The sequence below is a fragment of the Neodothiora populina genome (genome assembly GCF_041146345.1).
Source record: "Neodothiora populina strain CPC 39397 chromosome Unknown canker_contig_8, whole genome shotgun sequence".
In the NCBI taxonomy this organism is placed as follows: Eukaryota; Fungi; Ascomycota; class Dothideomycetes; order Dothideales; family Dothioraceae; genus Neodothiora; species Neodothiora populina.
Genome location: NW_027191411.1, coordinates 1,421,953 through 1,440,977, shown reverse-complemented (window position 1 = coordinate 1,440,977; position 19,025 = coordinate 1,421,953). Strand labels below are relative to the sequence as shown.

Below are 19,025 nucleotides of genomic sequence, written 5' to 3'. Positions count from 1 at the left end.
TACTTTACACTTGACAGCGCAGCTCGAATGAAATGGCCCTTCACCAAGGCCAACGTATCTTACTTTACTACTGCAACGCAGAGACGAGCGCGCTGCAAACTCTACTATTCTGGTCTACATTTAATGCGGACACTGCATGCAGCACATTGCTGCACGCTGCCAACGGCGCACTGGGCGCTGTGTTATGGAGCAGGGGCATCGTATGTGTATAATGCTGTGTTCTGCATCCGACCAATGCCTCGTAGCTCCATGGCGCCGACCACATGCTTAGATGGTGTGGCTAGAGTATGGCCTTGACACGAATGATCTACAGCCTTTTCAGACCCGAGGTTTCGGGATGAGCTCGTCAAATATTTGCACAGCGGAAATTGATGAAGCGACACGTGCAAAATATTAATCTATCCATAAACAACGAGCGGTAGTGTGCTGCGTGCCTGCGCTAAAATATATACAGTATACTGAACCATGATGAATTGTCCGTTTCAACGACTGACTCGAACTCGCGTGGGACTGCCCCCATTGCACATGGCTGATGCACAATTGTGGATCCAAAGCAATTACGAACGTCGATTGGGCCAGCTCGACGAGATCTTTTCCCTTGCATAAGGCTGGATGAAGTCTGGCCATGAAAGTGTATCAGGAACAATGCCACCTTTCATACGAGGCACACGCCAAAGTAGGTCAATTACATGGCGGGGAGCTGTACGGCATGCCCATAACGGCGCGAAGTTACGATAAGCATAGCTGCAATGGCGCAAGCCTCCAGGTCAAAGGTTACCAATAGACTTCGGCTTGAAGGGCTCAAAGGGTAGCGAAGCAAAACAATATCTGGGGTGTGTCGCTAGCCGTTGAATGATTTCACAAAGAGCGACGCGTCTCATTACTCTCTAATCTCTTCACACTTAGTACCGTGACAGTGCTATTGCTGTGTGTACCACGAGAGCAAAATGTGACGGATATTACACGTTGCGAAATGTGACCTGCAGGTCGCGTGGGTGAAATCATTTATCGGCAGTAGTGCTCACGCTAGCCAACAAAGGTGCAGTGGTCGTGGATGCACATGCTTTGGACCACCGCTGATCAGAGGTAGTCGGCGATCATAGGGGTCTGTTGTGACGATGCTATGGGTTGGCCGCGACGAATTACACTGAATCGGAGTAAGCGATGAGATTGGAGAGACAAATCGTAGCTTAGCAAACGCATGTTCAGCGTCTGTGTCTGTGTCTGTCTACCTCATGACCGTCCAACACGTCAAGTGTTCACCGGTGAATAGATCACCTCTATAAATCGCCCATTTGCATGAAGTTCTCTTTTTGTTTGCTTGTTTGCTTTGCGCGCATTGGAACTATGATGTATTATAGCTGGGAAAAAGGGAATTGGGCAACGATGGTTGCAGCTCCGAGAAAGTGCTAAGATCAGAGATTTGACTCTCGTCTAGACCTTGATCCGCTAAATGACCAAGCAGCGCCACATTGTGTTAGTCCAAGCCAATTCCACTGTCGCTCCCTCGCATACTGGCTCAGTCCTCGTCTTTGGTGCTTGTATCCCCCTGCTACTTGTACGTCGTTCCCTTTGTGGTTCGCTTCATTAGCTCCATCTGAACCTGCCGTCACTGGGACCTGCAATATCTGGCTCAAAACGGATCACGCTCCTTCGCTCGCATCATTATTATCATCTCGTGCGCGCGCTTTTCTGTCGTCAGTGCGTTTGTTATTTGGCAGTGCTTCCTAGCCTACCTACAGCCTCTTGCAGCAACCAAGTTGGCGACAGCATCAGGCCAACCAGCTGAAAGGTATCACAGTACTACTACACCCATTCTGACATCACGCTTCCCTTTTTTCTCTCTTCTCCGTCTCTTGGTCCCTTTCTCCACAGTTCCTTAGCACTTGAGTCATCGCACCCTCGTTCAAAGGTGGCGCAAGGACCGCACTGTAACCATACGACCCGTCACCCCCCGTACAAGTCATCGACGACGACGCCACACAGGCGTGGTGCAATTTCCGGACGACGTGTTCCCTGCTCCCGACTAAAATATTGCGACATCTCTTGTCAACTACTCAATCTCTTCTTCAGTCATATGCATTCTCGATATCTGACACATTCTGAGTGGGTCGAAGGAAGGCAGGACGCTCTTCCATGATCAGTATGCCATTGTGGCCATTTGGGAGGAAGAAGAGGCGAACCAGCAGCAACACACAAGCCGTCGGAACAACCCATGTCAGCAATGAAAAGTCGACTGTTTCAGAGCCCCGTCGGCACATGGCAGCACCGACACAATCCCCACCACGGCCTTCAGGCAGGCGCGAGAGTATGCGCAAACGCAAGCTCGCGGCCGGCCCTGACACTGGCACTGGCACTGGCTCTGGCCCTGGCGCCGACGATTTCCCTGTCACCGTCACAGATACTCCACGGTCATTCGCTACCCGTAATGTCGATGAGACTCTACCATCGATCGAGGCGACATCGACGGCAACTCCCCTCACTCCAAACCGAGAGAGTCCGGTGGGTCGGCCTGTCCGTCAAACCAGCGTGCAAGACATCACCGCTCTACCCGGTATACGCCAGTTCGAGTCAAGTCCACACCTGCGGCCGGTGAAGCACCACGACTTTCTCATTCCCTATAACCTGGATTCTGGCTCACCTAGATCCACTCAGGAACCATATTCATCGAGAACTAACGGTCTGGGCCGAAGTATGCACGCCGTTGATTCGCAGAGGAAGCCGTCTCACAGACATTCGGAACAGCTAGCTTCGAGGGAGGATTACATTCGTTCATTGGATTCTCCATTGCAGATTTCAAAGAGACCCGCCGGAATGACGAATGACTTACTGCGAAGGGACAGCAAAAAAGCACGAAGGACGCTGTCTTCCAAAGCACGCCCTGACGACCACCGCGGCTCCAATGTGTCCCTTCCCATCTCCGTACCGTCATCCATGTCCGCCAGGTCTGAGCAGCGTGGCTGGCAGGTAAGCGGCATCAATGTTCTCAGTCCCAGGCCCACGGTCCGCCTCTCCTTGCCCAGTTTCAGTACGCAGCCGAACAGCAATTCAGAGACGCCGAGGAAAGAGTCGAAAAGGGGTCGACTGCCTGCCATCGCTCAAGGATCGTCACGAAAGGATCACCGCAAGATTGCAGATCTCGCGGACGAACTGGACTCTACCGATCTGCGTACTTTACTGGAGAGAGATGCACGCAGAAAGGAAAGGAAGGAGGTCGAGCAGCGCGATCGCCTCGAACGTAAACTAAGGAAGAGGGTGGCAAGCGAAAGCCAGCGTACTGAGGAAGACAGACAAGGGGCTGATGTTCGTGACCAAGAAAAGAGGGTGGAAATTGAGCCCAAGAGGAATGATGAAGCGGAGGCGGAGAGGGCTCGGGAAGTGGAACGTAAGCTGATCGAGCGTTCTGTGCCTACCGCCATTCATCCTGCTTTCCGCCAACAAGGGCCTGAGCAGGACAGAGATGTCGCTGCTGGACTTCTGACACCACCGCCAGCGGAAGCAGACATGACACATGGTCGAGATGTTGAGGGAAGCCCGTCCAGAAAGGGAACTTATCTAAAGTATCCTGCCCAGCAAGATATACCGCAGAATCCGTTCGATGATGTCGAGTCGAGTGCCGGTCCATTCGCAGATCCGGGACGTCAACAGAGTGACGACTGGTCACCTCTTCCGACACCGCTTGAGGAGCCTGTACTTGATCTGGCCCAAACTAAGCAGCCTTCGCATGAGCCTCTTTCTCCACCAAGATCACCGTTTGCGAATCCCATAGCTGCCGGAAGCCTATCTGAATTGTCCGATCTGCAAACGCAACGTACTCCCAGCATCTCAAGAGCGCCGCAACGACCTGAACAGCGCCGACCGTCTGAAGGAAGCCCTCGTCGTCCTTCTACATGGGCTGCAATCTTCCGACGGGGCCCAAGCACAAGCCGCGTCTCTGTCGATAACGCAGGCAGATCGACTCCATCGGAAAGCTCGTTCGCCAATGTGTCTAGGGAGTCCATGTCTCGTCAAGCAATCCCCGCACACCTAATACAACAGACTGGACGCCGCTCAGGTGTACCAACTAGGACCCAGAGTAGGTTTCATGAGGATCTCCCGGACGCGCCCATCTCCCCACCTGATTCTAGGGTGCAGTCGCCCGAATTGACTATTGCTGCCGCCAATGCCGCGGCCGCTCGACGGGGTAAACGTCCTACGCAGCGCACAGAGTCTGCTTCGCCTAGTGTGCCGGCCGACATTCCGCACACTGGTCGAACAGACTCGCCTGTCGTTCTCGATAGCCTCGATAGCCATGAACCCGAATTACCCTTGTCACAATCTCTAGCATCCGTCGACTCGGAAGGGTCTTGGATCAGTGGGCGCCCTCAGCGGTTGTCGACGCGGCGCCTACAGCGAGACAGTGCTGGATCTGGAGTTTCTGCAGCTAGGTCGACAGGAGACTTTACTGGCAGCTACGAGCGATTGCCTGTACCTGATCATGAGTTTTTCGCTTCGCTCACGCCTGATGCCGTGAGTCGTAGGACATCTGCTGAGACACACTCAACTCCAGACCCAGCCGGCAGAGAAAGCTTGACAGAGGTTGTCATGCCCAATGACGGAACACCCATGAGACATGGAACCGCGCATCGTCGCCCAACGGTTGTACACAGCGAGCCACGACACAAGTCGCGTGAGGGTTTAGTTGCTGAATATGCGGCTGGCCCTCTTACAGCTGCATCCCGGACGAGTAGCGAAGACTCTTCGAATCAATCTCCGGTGGAGCAAGGCACTTTACAGAAAGCTACCAGTGTCAGCTACGGTCACGGGTTCGGTCACGCAAAGTCGATGAGCGCTGGCAGCGCTAGGTTGTTAAATATAAGCAGAAGTGGAAGCAGGAGAACCAGCCACGCGTCTGGATCACCTGCTCTGCAGCAATCGGGGTTCAGTGATCGATCCTAATCTCAGTGATGGACAGATCTGTCCTGGCTAGGTGCAGATATACTGACATGTCCGGTTGCACACTCCACATCTTGTCGCTCATTACCTATATCGTCTCCTTTGTTGATTTTTTACGCCTACCATGGATCATGTCGAGGCATCTTCAAGTGTCATTTGTCATGAGACTAACGTTATCTTTGTTTTTGCTTTATTTTTTTCTTTCTTCCACGAAGATTTCTTTTTGTCAAAAAACCTCGTCATGAATCTATATAGTTTGATACCCATTCGTCGGCAGAGAGCGAGTAAACGCTAATTTGGAGGAGGTCAAGGAGATGGGGGATTGGAGGCAGGAAAAAATGTATTCACAACATCGAATGTTCGATTTGCTCAGAGCAAATTCCACTTTGGGGATTGACAGCTGCATGTGCAGTGATCATGTCAATAGGACAACAGGAAAAATGACAAGGTTTTGTCACTGCTGATTGGCAAAAGTCCATACAAGTAAGGTATTGGCCGAGAGGGCAGATCTGATGTACGATTTCATAGTTGACAATATGATTTCTGATATTGTCAGATAGATTACTGTATGTTATTACTGTGCTATACCGTGCTGTACTTGCGGAACACCTTCACATGCATCGGAACAAACGACGAAAGTGGCGGCGGATTACAGTTGTCTGAGGGTGTAGTAGTGGGACGTGAACGAGCGCAAGACAGCGACACAGAGCGAAAGGGATTCGGTCGAGGCATGATGCGGCCGCATAAGACATGCACGACCACGCCGCCTCATCACTAATCTGCGATGATCAAGCATGGCATGGCATGCTGGATGACAATATAGAGCCGGTGAGTGCTGTTGTCTCTCCCGGACATGATCAATCATGATGATGAATATATATCACATGCAATAAATGCTGTAGAGTAACCTTAGTACAGGTAGCATTTGATAAGCAAGCCTGCCCGCACGCGGCGGCGATGATGTGCTCGCCGCAGCCGGAGGTGACAAAAAAAGGCTCGGCTTCGGAGGGGTGGCTTTGTGCTGTTCAGGTTGTTAAACTGCTCAGGTAAGCAAAAAAAAGAGGGACCTTGCTTTTGGATTGGATGATTGGCGTCGTGCATAAGGCGTCAACCTCTCTCTTCCCTTGTAGAAAGCCCGCCACATTACTCAACCTTAGTCCACTTACCATCCATACATACATATAAAACACAAACACCCTTATGTCCCTTGCCGCAGGACTTTGCAGAAGAAGCATATTTAACCACACATCGACTTCGGTTCTTAGATCAGCAGGACTACGACAGCAGCGACAACCGCTTTATCAGCCCCTCTTCTTCGCAAACAACTCCGCCGCCGTCTCTCGTCACTTTTCAAACACAGCCGCTGCAATGGGTGTTCACAACCTTCAGAAGTAAGTTGCGCCTTTTTTTTCTCTCTCGTAGTTGTGATTCTACAAAGAGGGTATGCGCGCGAATGTGCCGGGGCATTTGGGGGTGGGTCAATGACGGTTGTGTTTCTGTCGGAGGGGTAGCATAGACAGAGAGGCGGAAGGAGGGGCAAGAAGAAGAGGAGCACAACCAATCAGTCAAGCAGCAACCACGACCGGGCGGATCACATAACAGACAAGAAATGAAACGCTGACTTGAGTTCCTTTCACAGCAAGGGCGACTTCGACACCGCCCTCTCGGAGAAGGACTCTCTGATGGTCCTCGACTGCTTCGCAACCTGGTGCGGACCCTGCAAGGTCATTGCTCCTCAAGTCGTCAAGTACGTTTTCTTTCCTCTCTCATCATCCCTCTTCAAACCGAGTCCCAAGAAAAGACTAACAACAACAAGGTTCTCCGACGTCTACCCCAACGCCCGCTTCTACAAGATCGACGTCGACGAGGTCCCTGACGTCGCCCAAGAGCTTGCCATTCGCGCCATGCCCACTTTCATCCTGTTCAAGAACGGCGAGAAGGTCGGCGAGATTGTCGGTGCCAACCCCAAGGCTCTCGAGGCTGCTATTCAGCAGAACCTTTAGATTTCTTTCAGAGCAAAATGGAAATATGAAAGAATGAAGGACGAAGGATGGATGCGGTCTGGATTAGCGTTGGTTCTCTCGGGAGAATGAATCTCCCCGTTCCGTTCATGCCATAGTAGAATGAAAGAGCAAATCCACAACGACATGTTTTTTATCTTACACTTCTACATGCGACCGTGTCAAATTCTCTCGTAGTGGAGACTGAAGAAGTCCGCCTTCTGCACACTGATACTCGAGAAGCTATGCCCGGTAGCAACATCACTGTCTCTCGCCAACTCAAATGGAAGAACGATCAAAAAACGAAGATCACGATATCTACCATTCAGGTAATCTATATTTCTTGTCGTGTGTTTTCTCTTCATCGCTCGAATTGTCTGCGCACCGTAAACTATCGCCAGCGGAAAGTAGCAAGGTTTCTACACACTTTGATCGAGAGAAAGAAACGAAACATGTTTTCGCGAAAGATCTCGAACTGATTTGTTGCCGAGGAGAGAGATGAGAATGAAGAGGATGAGAAAGGTGAGAGGGGACATGAGTAACATGGTCGGTGCAGTAAACGGCAGTGCATAAAGGTAGTGGTGGATGCGGCCGTGATGTTTGAAAATGAATCATGTCATGAATTTGTTGTGTTTTTTCGTGCTAGGTTTAGATTTTGCTGTAATTGACACTTTACCAGTCCTTCTTGATGTCGAAGGCCCACTCGAACTTGAGGTGAGTGACGTTGTCATCATCGATGAACTTGGACACGGCAGTGTAGTGACCACGAGCGAGCATGCCAGTGGGTGCAGTCTCGGACTCGACTGTTGAGTTCTTGTCAATAACACGATCAATGAGACGGGTGGCAGTTTGACCTACACTTCTTTTCGTACTCAGGCTTATCTGATGTGTTTGGGGAGTAGGAGCCCTAGATCGAGGCATTAGTAGAAGTCATGGCACTGCTGCTGTTTGGACTTACAATCATCTCCTGCATCTTGTTGCTGACGCCCATGCGCTTGACAACCTGCACGTACTTGAGACCCGAAAGAATCTGATGCTGGACTCTGAAGCGAGCCTTCATGCGGAAGGTTGCGCCCTCCTTGATGGTGAAGGGCTTGGACTTGAGTTCTTCAAGGGAGTTGGGAGTCGTCAGATCGATGATGACATCTGATCGTCCTTCAATCTGGTTTGGGGATTAGCATTAGGAACTTCTGATCACTGGACTCAGACGTACCTCAAGACCGAGAGAGAAGATGATGACCTTCCTCGGGTCGTTGGGATCGCTGATGGTGGATCCCGAGCCGATTCCCAAAGACTCTTTCCACTTTCGTAGACTCTCGTCATTCTGGTCTGTTCATTGACGGTCAGCTTGTGAACATGAATGGGTGCGTAAGTCACTATGATAGCAGGGCCATGTTTGCATGATGGAGAATAGTAGATGTATCCCAGATGGTCCAGCATGCTACTGATACACGGTGGTATAGATCTGCACAACGAAGCATGATAAAGCATCTAGATTGTGACTCTGGAAGTGGTGGTAGATCAAAATCCACGGCCAAGAAACAATGCATAATGCCCTGATAGTCAAGGACATTCTAGCATGTTTCTAGAGGATGACCACACTTCCGCCAAGCGGATCTGATGATAGAGAGATGTGGTGCACGTGCATTGCGAGTAGCCAGCATCCCTTAGCATCCCTTATCGCGAGACACAACACAAGGCCCCTCGAGGGTGTCTCGAAGCTACGCTCTCTCTCTCGTATTTGGCAAGCGGATGGTGGGGTTGGGCCAGAATAATAGAAGCGAGAAGTCAAGGTCGACAGACAAATCATGTACAAGCAACAACTAGAAATCAGAGAGAATGGCAGCTTACCCAATTGCTGGTACTCGTCGATGGTCTTCTTCTCTCCAACCTTGAACCCCTCGGTCTGCTCAGGGACGAGCTCGTCATCATGGTGATCGGCAGACATGATGTGTGTGTGCTATCGGGACAGGAACAAAAGGATTCTGGTGTGCAAGCGAGTACGGAAGACGGTGTGGAGCAAGAAGAGGCAAAGAATCAGAACGACAGGCACCTATTCAAGAGATGTCTGTCGTGTGTTTGTGTTTGTGTGTGTGTGTGTGTGTGTGTGTGTGTGGTCTGTGAAGATAGCGCAATGGCAGACAGAGTAGTGAGGCAGTCCTCACCGCCAGGGGCGGTGGGCGAGGTCCGTGCTCGTTGCATTAAATTGTGCATCACGTCGCAGATAATAACACGGGAGTGGTACAAGTGCAGTGTTGATACGAAGTACTGTGCTACAAGTGGAGTATGGAAATAGGAGTGGCCGAAACGCACTGATATCGATCGATCGAGGGAAACGACTGCACGTGGCCCAGAAGTTCCCCCTCGACGTTGGTCGACGAGAGGTGGATGGAGTGAGACTGAGGGGAATAAGGCTGTCGAGGGATAATATACTAGACAGATACTTGTAGAAGAGCAGCTGTGCTTGCGCCGAACCTAGTCTATGGTGCTAGAATTGGGCCTTTTGGTGAACAGAGAGCCATAACCCCAGCTGGTGGTTCTAGCTGAGACATGTGCGAGAATGGTCAGTTTCCGCAATCTGATAGCGATGCAGCACTACATAACATTGTGGACGTTTAATAGCACAAGGTACAGTACAAGTAGGTCGATCGGAAGAGATGCCCACAGGGTCACCCTCATTATTGAGGCTTACATGCAGCACAGAGTGGCGAGGCACAGCACTTGTACATGACATGACAGCAGCAGTGCATCACAATGCAGCGAGCCCCGCTTCGAGAGCCGAGCAATGGGTGGGGGACGGGCAGCCCGTTGCTCGGTGTGGAGGAGGTGCCGGCCCTACTCTGTTCTTGTAGTAGTAAGGAGTTCTTTCGCGGTACAGGCACGGTGAGCACAATCCAATATCAGGCATTGCGCAAGGTACTGTAGGATAGGGCGATGGAAGCAGTCATGTGCACGATGATCGTGAGAGAGAGACAGAGCAGTAGTAGGGCAGGGGCACGGTAGATACTATCATATACCTGCCTAAGGGACTGCTGTATCAATGTTCACTATTTGCGTAATTCTGTCTTGGCTATGATGAGATCAAGTCCCAGGTGAGTACAAGCTACGGTAAGTAGCGTTCAGCGCATTGTGAGTGAGTAAGAAGAAGGTGAAGTGAGGTAAGGTACAGTGGAATGTGGATAGGTAATGGAACAAGTGTGAGAGAGAACGAGAGAGTGAGGGAGAGAGTCGATCGCGCACCGGCCAAAGCTTGGCTTCGGTCACATCCACATCTGCAACGGAAGGAACAGTAAATCGCGCCTCTCCGTCGTCGTCTGTCTGTCCATCTGTTCATCTATACCTTTACCCTTTTTCTACTCTTGCTCTTCCTTCCATTGTCCTTCCAGAATTCTCCCACCAACGCGTTGTCCACACCCCACAGACCCAAGTTATTCTCATCTGTCCGGAGCAGCAGTGTTTCGCTCCCCAGACCATTGATTTCCTCGTGTCATTACGCGACGCGCCCTCGCATACTCTAATCACTGCGGCCACACCGAACCAGACGCGACTCGCTTGGACGTATCGCGCGCGATTGTACAGACAACCAACAGAGAAATAGCAAGAGCAGGAAGAATGACGACGCCACGCTCGCTGCCCGAGAGGCGCAATCCGCTTGTCGCGCCCAAGCATACTCCACAAAGTGAGCTCGCCCGCCTCAGACTCGGCGCACCTGTGAGAGAAGGACGAAAAGAGGGACGAAAGAGACAACGTCGAGACTGACGAGCTTTGCCAGTGAACCTCCTGATCGAGAGACGTCGATTGGGTCAGACAGAACTCAGCGTCAAGCCCGGCCAGATCGGAACCTCCAATGCCACCAAACCCGACAATCTCGGCATGTTCGACTACGCCCACTTGCGCGTGCCCTTGCCGAAAGATCTCCAGGGCAGCGGCATCTTCACCATCCAGCGGAATCACAGCTATCCCGAGTCATATTTCCTGATGGTGAGAAAAAGGCGGAGAGCGAGACGGCGATATCGAGCATTGACTGACCACTCCTTCCGTCCAGAGGCGCTCAAGTGACGGATTCATCAGCGCCACCGGTATGTTCAAGGCCGCCTTTCCCTGGGCCTCGACAGAGCAGGAAGAGATGGAGAAGAAATACATCAAGTCTCTTCCCCAGACGGGCGAGGAAGAGGTCGCCGGCAACGTGTGGATTTCTCCCGAGTCTGGTAAGTCTTCACTTTCACCTCCTCCATTCGCTTTCTTGTCACCATCTTCTGACACCATACTCTCGCCACACAGCCCTTGAGCTCGCCGACGAATACGACATGCGTGCCTGGATAGATGCCCTCCTTGACCCTTCGCCTATTCCAAAGGGGACCCACGATCCCAGCAAGAGAATCTCCACTCCTCCCCGTTTCAACACCTCGCGAGTCGCTGCCTCTCCCGATCCACCATCACTGCTTCCTCCGGTCGAGGCCATGTCGACGCGCAAGCGAAGTCTGCGCTCAGCCTCACCGACGAAATCCATGCCGCTTGCCCCAGCCCCCCGCAAGATTGCCACGCCCAAGCGCGCCCGCCGCACTCGTCCAGCAGCCGGCACCTCCACCACCTCCAGCATCCTCGCGACCTCGATGGAAAGCGCACGAGAATCGTCACAGCCGGCCGAAGATTCCGTGGAGCCAGAGTCAATCAATGGCGATGCCATTGCGATAACCACGCCGGGCGGCATCATCAACCCAGCCGATTCCGGCATCGGCGAAGTCGTCAAGATCGACGTCAAGACCACGACCGAAGAAGCCGTCGACGGCCAAGAGCCTTTGACAACCACCCGTCTCACCATCGAGACCCCTCCCTCGCACCCGCAGCTCGACTTTCCCACGGACCCGCAAGCCTACCTCGACCAGGCCAAAGCCGCCATCGCCGAAGCCAACAGGCTGACGGCCGGTCGCGCAGCAGGCAAGAAGCGAAAGGCCCTGGAGATGCTCGAGGACGATTCAGACGACTCGGCGGCCGCTGCCTCGACGAATGACGCCGCCGCCGCCGCGGCCACCACCAGCTCGCGGCCGGCGGAGGACCAGCCGAACAAGAGGCTGCGCCGCACCGAGACGGAGTTGCGCAAGGAAAAGATCAAACGAAGAGCCACTCTTGGAATCGCAGCCAGCCTGGCAGTCGGGTATGTTTTTTCTTCCTTTATCTTCCGTCTTTCCATCATGACCCTCTTTCCCGTCTTATCGAGAAGGAAATTTCTAACAGCCAAAACAGAGCCATGCTACCAGTAGTGATGAGCACGTTCTTCTCCGCCCTCTGATTGATTGATTTACATGCAATGTAACGCAATGCGAGATGCAAACTTAGTTATCTTTTCAGACCAGGCGCCGTGTGAAAGGGAAGATGGTTCTTGAGGGAGGGAAGCGAGAGAAAGGCAATCATTTTCTTCCGGGTTTTGATCTTATCATCTTCTTCTGTGTATGCTAGATGGGATTTTTAGTTGATAATCAAAACTCTTTCACAACAATCACTACAATCATCTAATATGGAAGTAAAGCGGACACGACACCTGCATGTGACATGTGCACATGCGAATTCTGATCTTTCTTGGATCTTGTATTATGTACTCCGGAGTCTTTTTGTTCTCTTAGCCTTGCCTTTTGCCCGACTTTTGTTCTTCGCTCTCTCACAAGCTGTACAAGGAATTATTGATAATAGTGACAAGAACGAACCCCCAGCCTGTCTCCTCTCCCTCTTTAGCTTTTCCCTCTGGCTTTGGGGGGAATGAGAGAAGGTAAGCGGTCAGATGGAAACTGGGGGGTTCAGTCCATTAATTAACTTCGGTCATTGCAATCGTATGTATGATATGCCTTCGCCTGCATCTCTTTCTCTCTTGTTTCGTCTTTGTTTCGTTCCTGATCTCTCCCCTTCGTCGTTTTCTTTTTCTTCCTTTCTTTACTCGTTACTCAACATTGGATCGATCGCCGGGTCAGGCGCTGAACTAGTCGCGTTCGCAGCTGCTGCTGTTGCTGCGGCAGCCACCGCGGCGGCCGCCGCCGCCGCCGCTGCATTAGATCCCTCGCCGTCTCCGCCTTCTTGTGGTGCCGTCGCTTGTCCAGCTTTCGGTTGTCCGTTTCCCTTGCCTTTGGACAACGGCGACGCGCCCACAGCGGTGGCCTTTTTCTTCTTGTTCGGTGGGCCCTCGTCGTCGTCGTCTGTGAGGCCGAGCGCTGCTCTGACTCTGGCTCCTCCTCGTTTGCGCAACTCGCCCGTCACTCCGCGCAAGCACTGCGGCACCTCGTTGCCCATTTTCAAGTACCACAGCTTCAGATTGCGCGCTTTGTCCTTTAGTTGGATTTGGTTTCGGTCCTTGAGCACCTCGTTGATGCTGCCGCCGCGTCCGTAGAGACTCAGGATCTGAGACCAGTGCGGTCCGTTGACTTCGGAAAGGCCCGCCAGCAGCGCGTCCTCTTCCTCTTGTTTCCATGGCTGGCGCGGTGTGCCTGTGCTGCTTCCGCTCTTGTTTGCCTTGCCAGGCTTGCCTTTCGGCTGCGCTGGGGGTTCGCCTTCTACAGGGTCAGGAGTGGCGGAGACGCTCCCTGGCTCGTCCAGCTGTCGCAAGTTCTGTACCTGGTGGTTATTTGCAGGTGCCTGGGGTGTCTGTGGCGGAGGTGGCGGCAACGGAGCAAGGCCTTGATTCGCAATATACTGAGCTCGCTGTTGCGTCAGGTGCTCTCCGTAATAGGGGTGTCGCGTGGCTGGTGATTGAGATAGGCGAGGGACCTGTGGTGAAAAGGATGCACTTGACGGTGTCCGAGCCTGCGAAGATGGTCAATAAATACACATTACAACAAGCATGCGCACGTTGTCAGAAGACTGTCATACCGGATTGTTGACAATGGACTCGACATTCCTGTTGATGCTGCTAGCGAACTCGCGCAAGAACTCCTGCCACCCGTATTTGTGACGCAGTGTGTTCAAAGACTCGTAGGACGGAGGCTCTTGGAGAAGATACTGCTTTCGAGCCCTCGCGCGATCGAGGAAGTCCTGCTCGCTGGGCGCAATATTCGGTGCGTCTGGATGTCGGGCTTGAATTCTCTGCTCTATGTCGTGCGGAAAGAGCTCGTCGAGCAAAATGTCGGCCGGACCGTCGTTGTTCATGAGCGCAGCAATGTATGCCTGAGTCTTGAGCTCGAGGTAGATGGCGCCTTGCCACGTGGAAAGACGTTGTCCCGCGGGCACAAATGTGTCGAGAAAGCGGGCGTCGAGATCGTAGAAGCTTATGTCGTGACCCTCGAGGATGCTAGAGATGAAGGTGGCGCGGTTGGCTTTGCGAATCACTTCCTGCTGCGAGGCCGTGAACAGATGGGCTGCGGGATCGAGGTCGATGAAGACGGAAGCGCGGGTGAAGACTTTACGAGTCTGGTCGAAGAGCGTCCTTCGGGTGAAGTACGCCTGACTCTCTTCGTAATTACGGCCAGCGGTGAGGAGTAGTATATCAGGCAGCGAACCCTTGGCGAGATTCATGATGATTTGGGTTGACAGATTGTCAAGGGTAGGGATGCTCTGGATCTTCAGATGTAGAGTGGCATCCTCGCCATAGATGGTGGGCTCGTCGGTCTGATAGTTCCAATGCTCGGTGCCGCCAGTATAGCCATACGAAGGCTGTGTCCAATCTTGAGCGGAGAGAGAGCCGGGATAGTGAGGTTGATTGGCCATGGGTGCACACTCACTACTCTGATGGTAGAAGTGGTCCGGTGAAGCCTGGTAGGGACGATTAGGCTGTTGCGGTGGCATACCCCAGGGATTCATGAACTGCTGCTGCGTGTCCGTGGTGGAGGGAAAAGCATCAAAGGCGGCATCTGTCTCTCCAAATTGCCGCTGGTGTTGCTGTTGTTGTTGCTGCTGCTGCTGCTGCTGCTGCTGCTGCTGCTGTTGCTGGTTGTGGTCCTGGCGCTGATCCTGTTGCTGGGAATGCTGAGAGGGCGGCAGCGGAGAAGGGTAAGACTGGATGGCAGGATCGAGGTTGTGCTGTGGAAAAGGCGAGCCGTGTGCATTGGAGAAGACAGACTGCTGCGCATATGGAGTGGAAGATTCGCTGTTCGTCGCGCTCACAAAGGCTTGTTGCGCGTTCAGCTGGGCATCGTAAAGAGTGGAGGGAGGAGTGAAGTGAGCGGATGAAGCATTGGAGTGATCGAAGTCGTCACGTCGGATGCGCTTCGCGTCGTTGTCTCCGGCTGCCTCGTCGTCCCTGCCAGGCGCGTCTCTCCGACGCTTGGTGGCTGACTGGGATGAGTGATGTGACGGACTGTCTCGCAGTTGGCCAGTTGGTGTCGCTGTAGTCGACAGTCCACCAAGGGCAGCCGAGTATGAGGCGGCCGAATTGAGGTTGGGCGAGTGGATCGAGTCATGGCCTAAAAACACGGGTGGGATTCAGTCTATGCTGATGCAGCTAGTTTAGATGCGAGTGCTAAGGTGCAGCGCAGCGTTGGCGATCCAAGGATTGCTTGTGCTTGCTTTGCCTGCTTTGTTGGTTGACCAGACGGGCGGCGTCGCGTGGCTGGCTTGGATGATGCGGAGGGCGAAAGAAGGGTGAGGCAAAAGGAAGGAAAACACAAACAGGAGCAAGACAAGGGGAGGCAAGGAAAGGAGGGTGTTTTTGAATCGAGTCGAGTCGCAAGAAAGTCAGGGTAATTGAGAAGACATGGGTGCCAACAGCAGACTCACCTGACATGGTCTCGTAATTATTATCTATCTCTCCGTCGCGCAGAGAGTAAGCGCGCAATAGTCAGTAGACGAGACAGTGATAACCCTAAACCCAGGGTTTGCGTACTGTATCACAGTAACTAGGGCTGAGTGAGAAGTGGCTTGAGGGGACGTGGGAGAGAAGGAGTGCGCGCACGCGATGTCACACACTGCTGCTCTGCCTTGACGCTTCAAGGACCTGGCACCGAGGGCAAGAAAGGAAGGGCAGGGAGGGTACAACTCAGTAGGGTATAGGATATAGGGCAGACTTCGAATCACCCGAATGCGCGGTTACAGAGTTATATGCATCGATATCCAAAAGCGCCGACACGCTAGGGTTGGAAAAACAAAACCCGGATCTAGCAAGGCGCTGAGATTTGCGTCCGTAACATCAATTTTCAACGCAATGGAACCTTGGGGTCTTGCTATACGCGTTCCAAGGACTTGATGACGTGGGCACGGCTTGTCTGGAGCAATTGGACATAAAGAATGGGGAGATATGGGTTTGGCATCTTACTAGTGGAAGGGAGCACTCGTGGTTTTCTGGTTTGAGCAAAGCATCGCCATTGTACCTGCATTAGAAGTCATGAGATCCGACTGAGGTGCAGATTCTTGTGCCACTTTTGGTACACCTAATTACTCGATGCCTTGCTTCGGTCTAAGTACCTACTGTACCTCACCTCGGCTTCTCACAGCACCTCTCCCACAAGTACTGTACCTTTACATTCGAAGATGAGAATAAACCATCAGTGCGCAGATACAGTTGACGACTAGGTTCGCACGGGTGGTGATTGCCCTAAGCCTAGGGCTGATGAAACAACGATAGCTGTGATATATCAGATCTGGACGTACAGTAATAGCTGTTTCGGCTGATGATGATCTATGAATTTGGCTTTCATCGAATCTTCCTTCTTTGCATTGCCCTGCGTGCTGGTGACGCGGCGGAAGCAACAGAAAAGCAAGTGTCGAGACCATGTTCTACGGCCACGAGTCCGTTGCTTGTGGTTGTGCTGAAGCTCTCTTTCTCTCTTTCTCTCTTGTCTTAAGGCCGGATCAGCCGAGGGCAAGTCGGCGACTTGCTAGCCGCGCATCATCACAGACCTTCTATCGGAATAACCTCTACAGGTACCACAATGACTGCTCATTTCAACATGATAAAACCTTAATCGTGGGAAAGATGCGATGAATGCAGTCTGATCAGTGCCAATTTTGTCCATTCACATCCAAAGTGACGATTGTGGACTTGAGTCTGTAAGTCGTGCTGGAGTCGATCTTAGCTTGATTGCTTAGTTGGGCAGCCGAAGCATACATGTACAACCAACTCCACAAACCTGTACTAGACCAAACCCATTAATCAACCTGCCTAATCAACATGACATGGTACCTGCGCAGCTGAGATAGCGGTCTTCAGTCCCGCGAACAACCTAATCATTCTCCGTCTGCCCCCAAGGCCATATCCACTGTCCGCGAGAGCGATCGCCAAACGGAAACGGCAATGGCACTCAACTACATCACATTCAACCAGGACTGCACGCAGCTAGCTGTTGGTAAGCCTTACGCGTTTCCACTGCCTGAAGGTTGCCTGAAGGTTGCCTGAAGGTTGCCTGCTTATTTCATAACACTGACTTGTATCGCCTGGCTCTACCAGGCACCACTGATGGCATCCGAACCTATCATACCGATCCCTTCGAACTGCATTTTCAAACGCCGAATACCGACAATGGCTCGTCTGGAGATGTCTCTATCCTCGAGATGCTCTTCTCCACCTCACTCATCGCTCTCGTCCTCTCACCTAGGCTGCTGCGCATTGTCAACACCAAGCGTCAGTCCACAATATGCGAGCTCACCTTTCCCACGAGGATCGGTGCCTTGCGCCTGAACCGCACAAGACTACTCGTCATAACCGATGATTTAATATTCATCTATGATATCGCTTCCATGCGGAGTCTACATCAGATCCTCACCCCGTCCAACCCACACGGTTAGTGGCATTCACCATGCTATGCTTGTGCTCTCGTCGCTGACTTTTCGTCCTCCAGCCATATGTGCCCTCTCGGCCAGTTCTGAGAACAACTACGTTGCCTATCCTATGCGCAAGAAAGAGTACCTACAACATCCCGCACCGAATCACGTACCGCCGAACGCTCAAAGGATCTCCGAACCCATGGGAGGCCATGTCATGCTCTTTGACGCCAACGACATGCAGGAGATCAAGGTCATTCCCGCGCATCAGGCTCCTTTGTCATGCATAGCCATGAATAAGGAGGGCACTCTCTTAGCCACAGCCTCAGAGAAGGGCACAGTCATCCGTGTATTCGAATTGCCTTCAGCCCGGAAACTATACCAATTTCGTCGTGGAAGCATGCCAGCTCGAATACACTGCATCTCTTTCAATGCTACAAGCACACTTCTATGCGTCTCAAGCGCCACCGAGACAATCCACATATTCCGCCTATCACCCTCTGATCAAGTAAATCCTGATCCATCTTCTCTGACTTCGCATACCCCCGACTCTCGTGATCGTAGCGAGAGCCCTTCTTCGTCCTTGGATCCCACTTCTCTGGCCCATCTTGATCAGAGTGCTGCCGATCGGCCAACCAACCATGGCTTTATGTCCATAATGAGACGCACCTCGCAGAACGTCAGCACCTCCTTGGTCTCCCGTGCTGCGGGCTATCTTCCCTCCGCTGTTACAGAAATATGGGAACCCGCACGGGATTTTGCCTGGGTGAAAATACCCCGGGCCCGGAACGGCAACCCAGTGAAAAGTGTCGTTGCCATGGCTCATAATGCCCCGCAGGTCATGGTCGCAACGAGCGAAGGCGACTTTCTCGTTTACAATATTGATTTGGAGAAAGGAGGCGAGGGTGCACTGGTGCGACAGTACTCGTATGCTTCCGCCTCTGCAGATGCAGATTCGAGTGGTGGCGATCTCTTTCGCTAACCAGCCTCACAGTGTCAGAGAGAAAAGCGATACCCATACAGGATACCACGCAGAGTAGCCAGAAACAGCAAGTACACGTCGTTCCAGAAAACGACACAGTCGGCACCATTGTTCGAACATCTCTTCTCACTGTCTGCCAAATCCTCGAGAAGCGTCATGTCCATTGGGTTGGTCAATGGATGAATGATTGATCTATGGACTGATGAGATGTCCTGAAAGAACGATCACACTCTTGTGCCATGCACGACCTGACCACTGACACCGAAGTGGCTATACTGCCGACAGCGCTCCTTCGGTCTGTCGCGTTGTCGTGCAATGCTGAGGAACTGTTCGTTGTGGTCGAGACGACAGGAGTGCGCCATCATGTGTGTCGAGGTATAGTCCGGCCTCTGAGAAGGCAGTGTTGAGAGCTCCGACTCGCCTTAAGCAGC

General features: G+C 52.5%; 6 protein-coding genes across 7 annotated transcripts; 4 read left to right on the top strand and 2 right to left on the bottom strand.

The window, feature by feature from the left end:
* Positions 1 to 2,145: 2,145 nt before the first annotated feature.
* Positions 2,146 to 4,938, top strand: AAFC00_006946 (uncharacterized protein; the record flags this gene model as incomplete). Its single annotated transcript, XM_069346978.1, has 1 exon — positions 2,146 to 4,938. One exon carries the CDS (start codon positions 2,146 to 2,148, stop codon positions 4,936 to 4,938), a length of 2,793 nt encoding a protein of 930 aa, XP_069199855.1.
* A 1,197-nt stretch (positions 4,939 to 6,135) lies between these two features.
* On the top strand, positions 6,136 to 6,938 carry AAFC00_006945 (uncharacterized protein; the record flags this gene model as incomplete). 2 transcript variants are annotated; one of them, XM_069346977.1, is made up of 3 exons in its annotated part: positions 6,136 to 6,326; positions 6,575 to 6,682; positions 6,752 to 6,938. In XM_069346977.1, 3 exons carry the CDS (start codon positions 6,136 to 6,138, stop codon positions 6,936 to 6,938), a joined length of 486 nt encoding a protein of 161 aa, XP_069199854.1. The 2 variants fall into 2 exon arrangements, with proteins under 2 accessions (XP_069199854.1, XP_069199853.1); XM_069346976.1 differs by having other exon boundaries at positions 6,304 to 6,326.
* A 669-nt stretch (positions 6,939 to 7,607) lies between these two features.
* Positions 7,608 to 8,883, bottom strand: AAFC00_006944 (uncharacterized protein; the record flags this gene model as incomplete). Its single annotated transcript, XM_069346975.1, has 5 exons — positions 7,608 to 7,738; positions 7,794 to 7,842; positions 7,894 to 8,097; positions 8,149 to 8,264; positions 8,787 to 8,883. The coding sequence occupies 5 exons, from the start codon at positions 8,881 to 8,883 to the stop codon at positions 7,608 to 7,610; spliced, it is 597 nt and encodes a 198-aa protein (XP_069199852.1).
* A 1,664-nt stretch (positions 8,884 to 10,547) lies between these two features.
* On the top strand, positions 10,548 to 12,225 carry AAFC00_006943 (uncharacterized protein; the record flags this gene model as incomplete). Its single annotated transcript, XM_069346973.1, has 5 exons — positions 10,548 to 10,614; positions 10,708 to 10,916; positions 10,981 to 11,143; positions 11,217 to 12,090; positions 12,180 to 12,225. 5 exons carry the CDS (start codon positions 10,548 to 10,550, stop codon positions 12,223 to 12,225), a joined length of 1,359 nt encoding a protein of 452 aa, XP_069199851.1.
* A 635-nt stretch (positions 12,226 to 12,860) lies between these two features.
* AAFC00_006942 (uncharacterized protein) lies at positions 12,861 to 15,639 on the bottom strand (the record flags this gene model as incomplete). Its single annotated transcript, XM_069346972.1, has 3 exons — positions 12,861 to 13,724; positions 13,791 to 15,319; positions 15,633 to 15,639. The coding sequence occupies 3 exons, from the start codon at positions 15,637 to 15,639 to the stop codon at positions 12,861 to 12,863; spliced, it is 2,400 nt and encodes a 799-aa protein (XP_069199850.1).
* A 1,506-nt stretch (positions 15,640 to 17,145) lies between these two features.
* On the top strand, positions 17,146 to 18,652 carry AAFC00_006941 (uncharacterized protein; the record flags this gene model as incomplete). Its single annotated transcript, XM_069346971.1, has 4 exons — positions 17,146 to 17,197; positions 17,299 to 17,631; positions 17,690 to 18,539; positions 18,607 to 18,652. The coding sequence occupies 4 exons, from the start codon at positions 17,146 to 17,148 to the stop codon at positions 18,650 to 18,652; spliced, it is 1,281 nt and encodes a 426-aa protein (XP_069199849.1).
* Between the last annotated feature and the right edge of the window lie 373 nt (positions 18,653 to 19,025).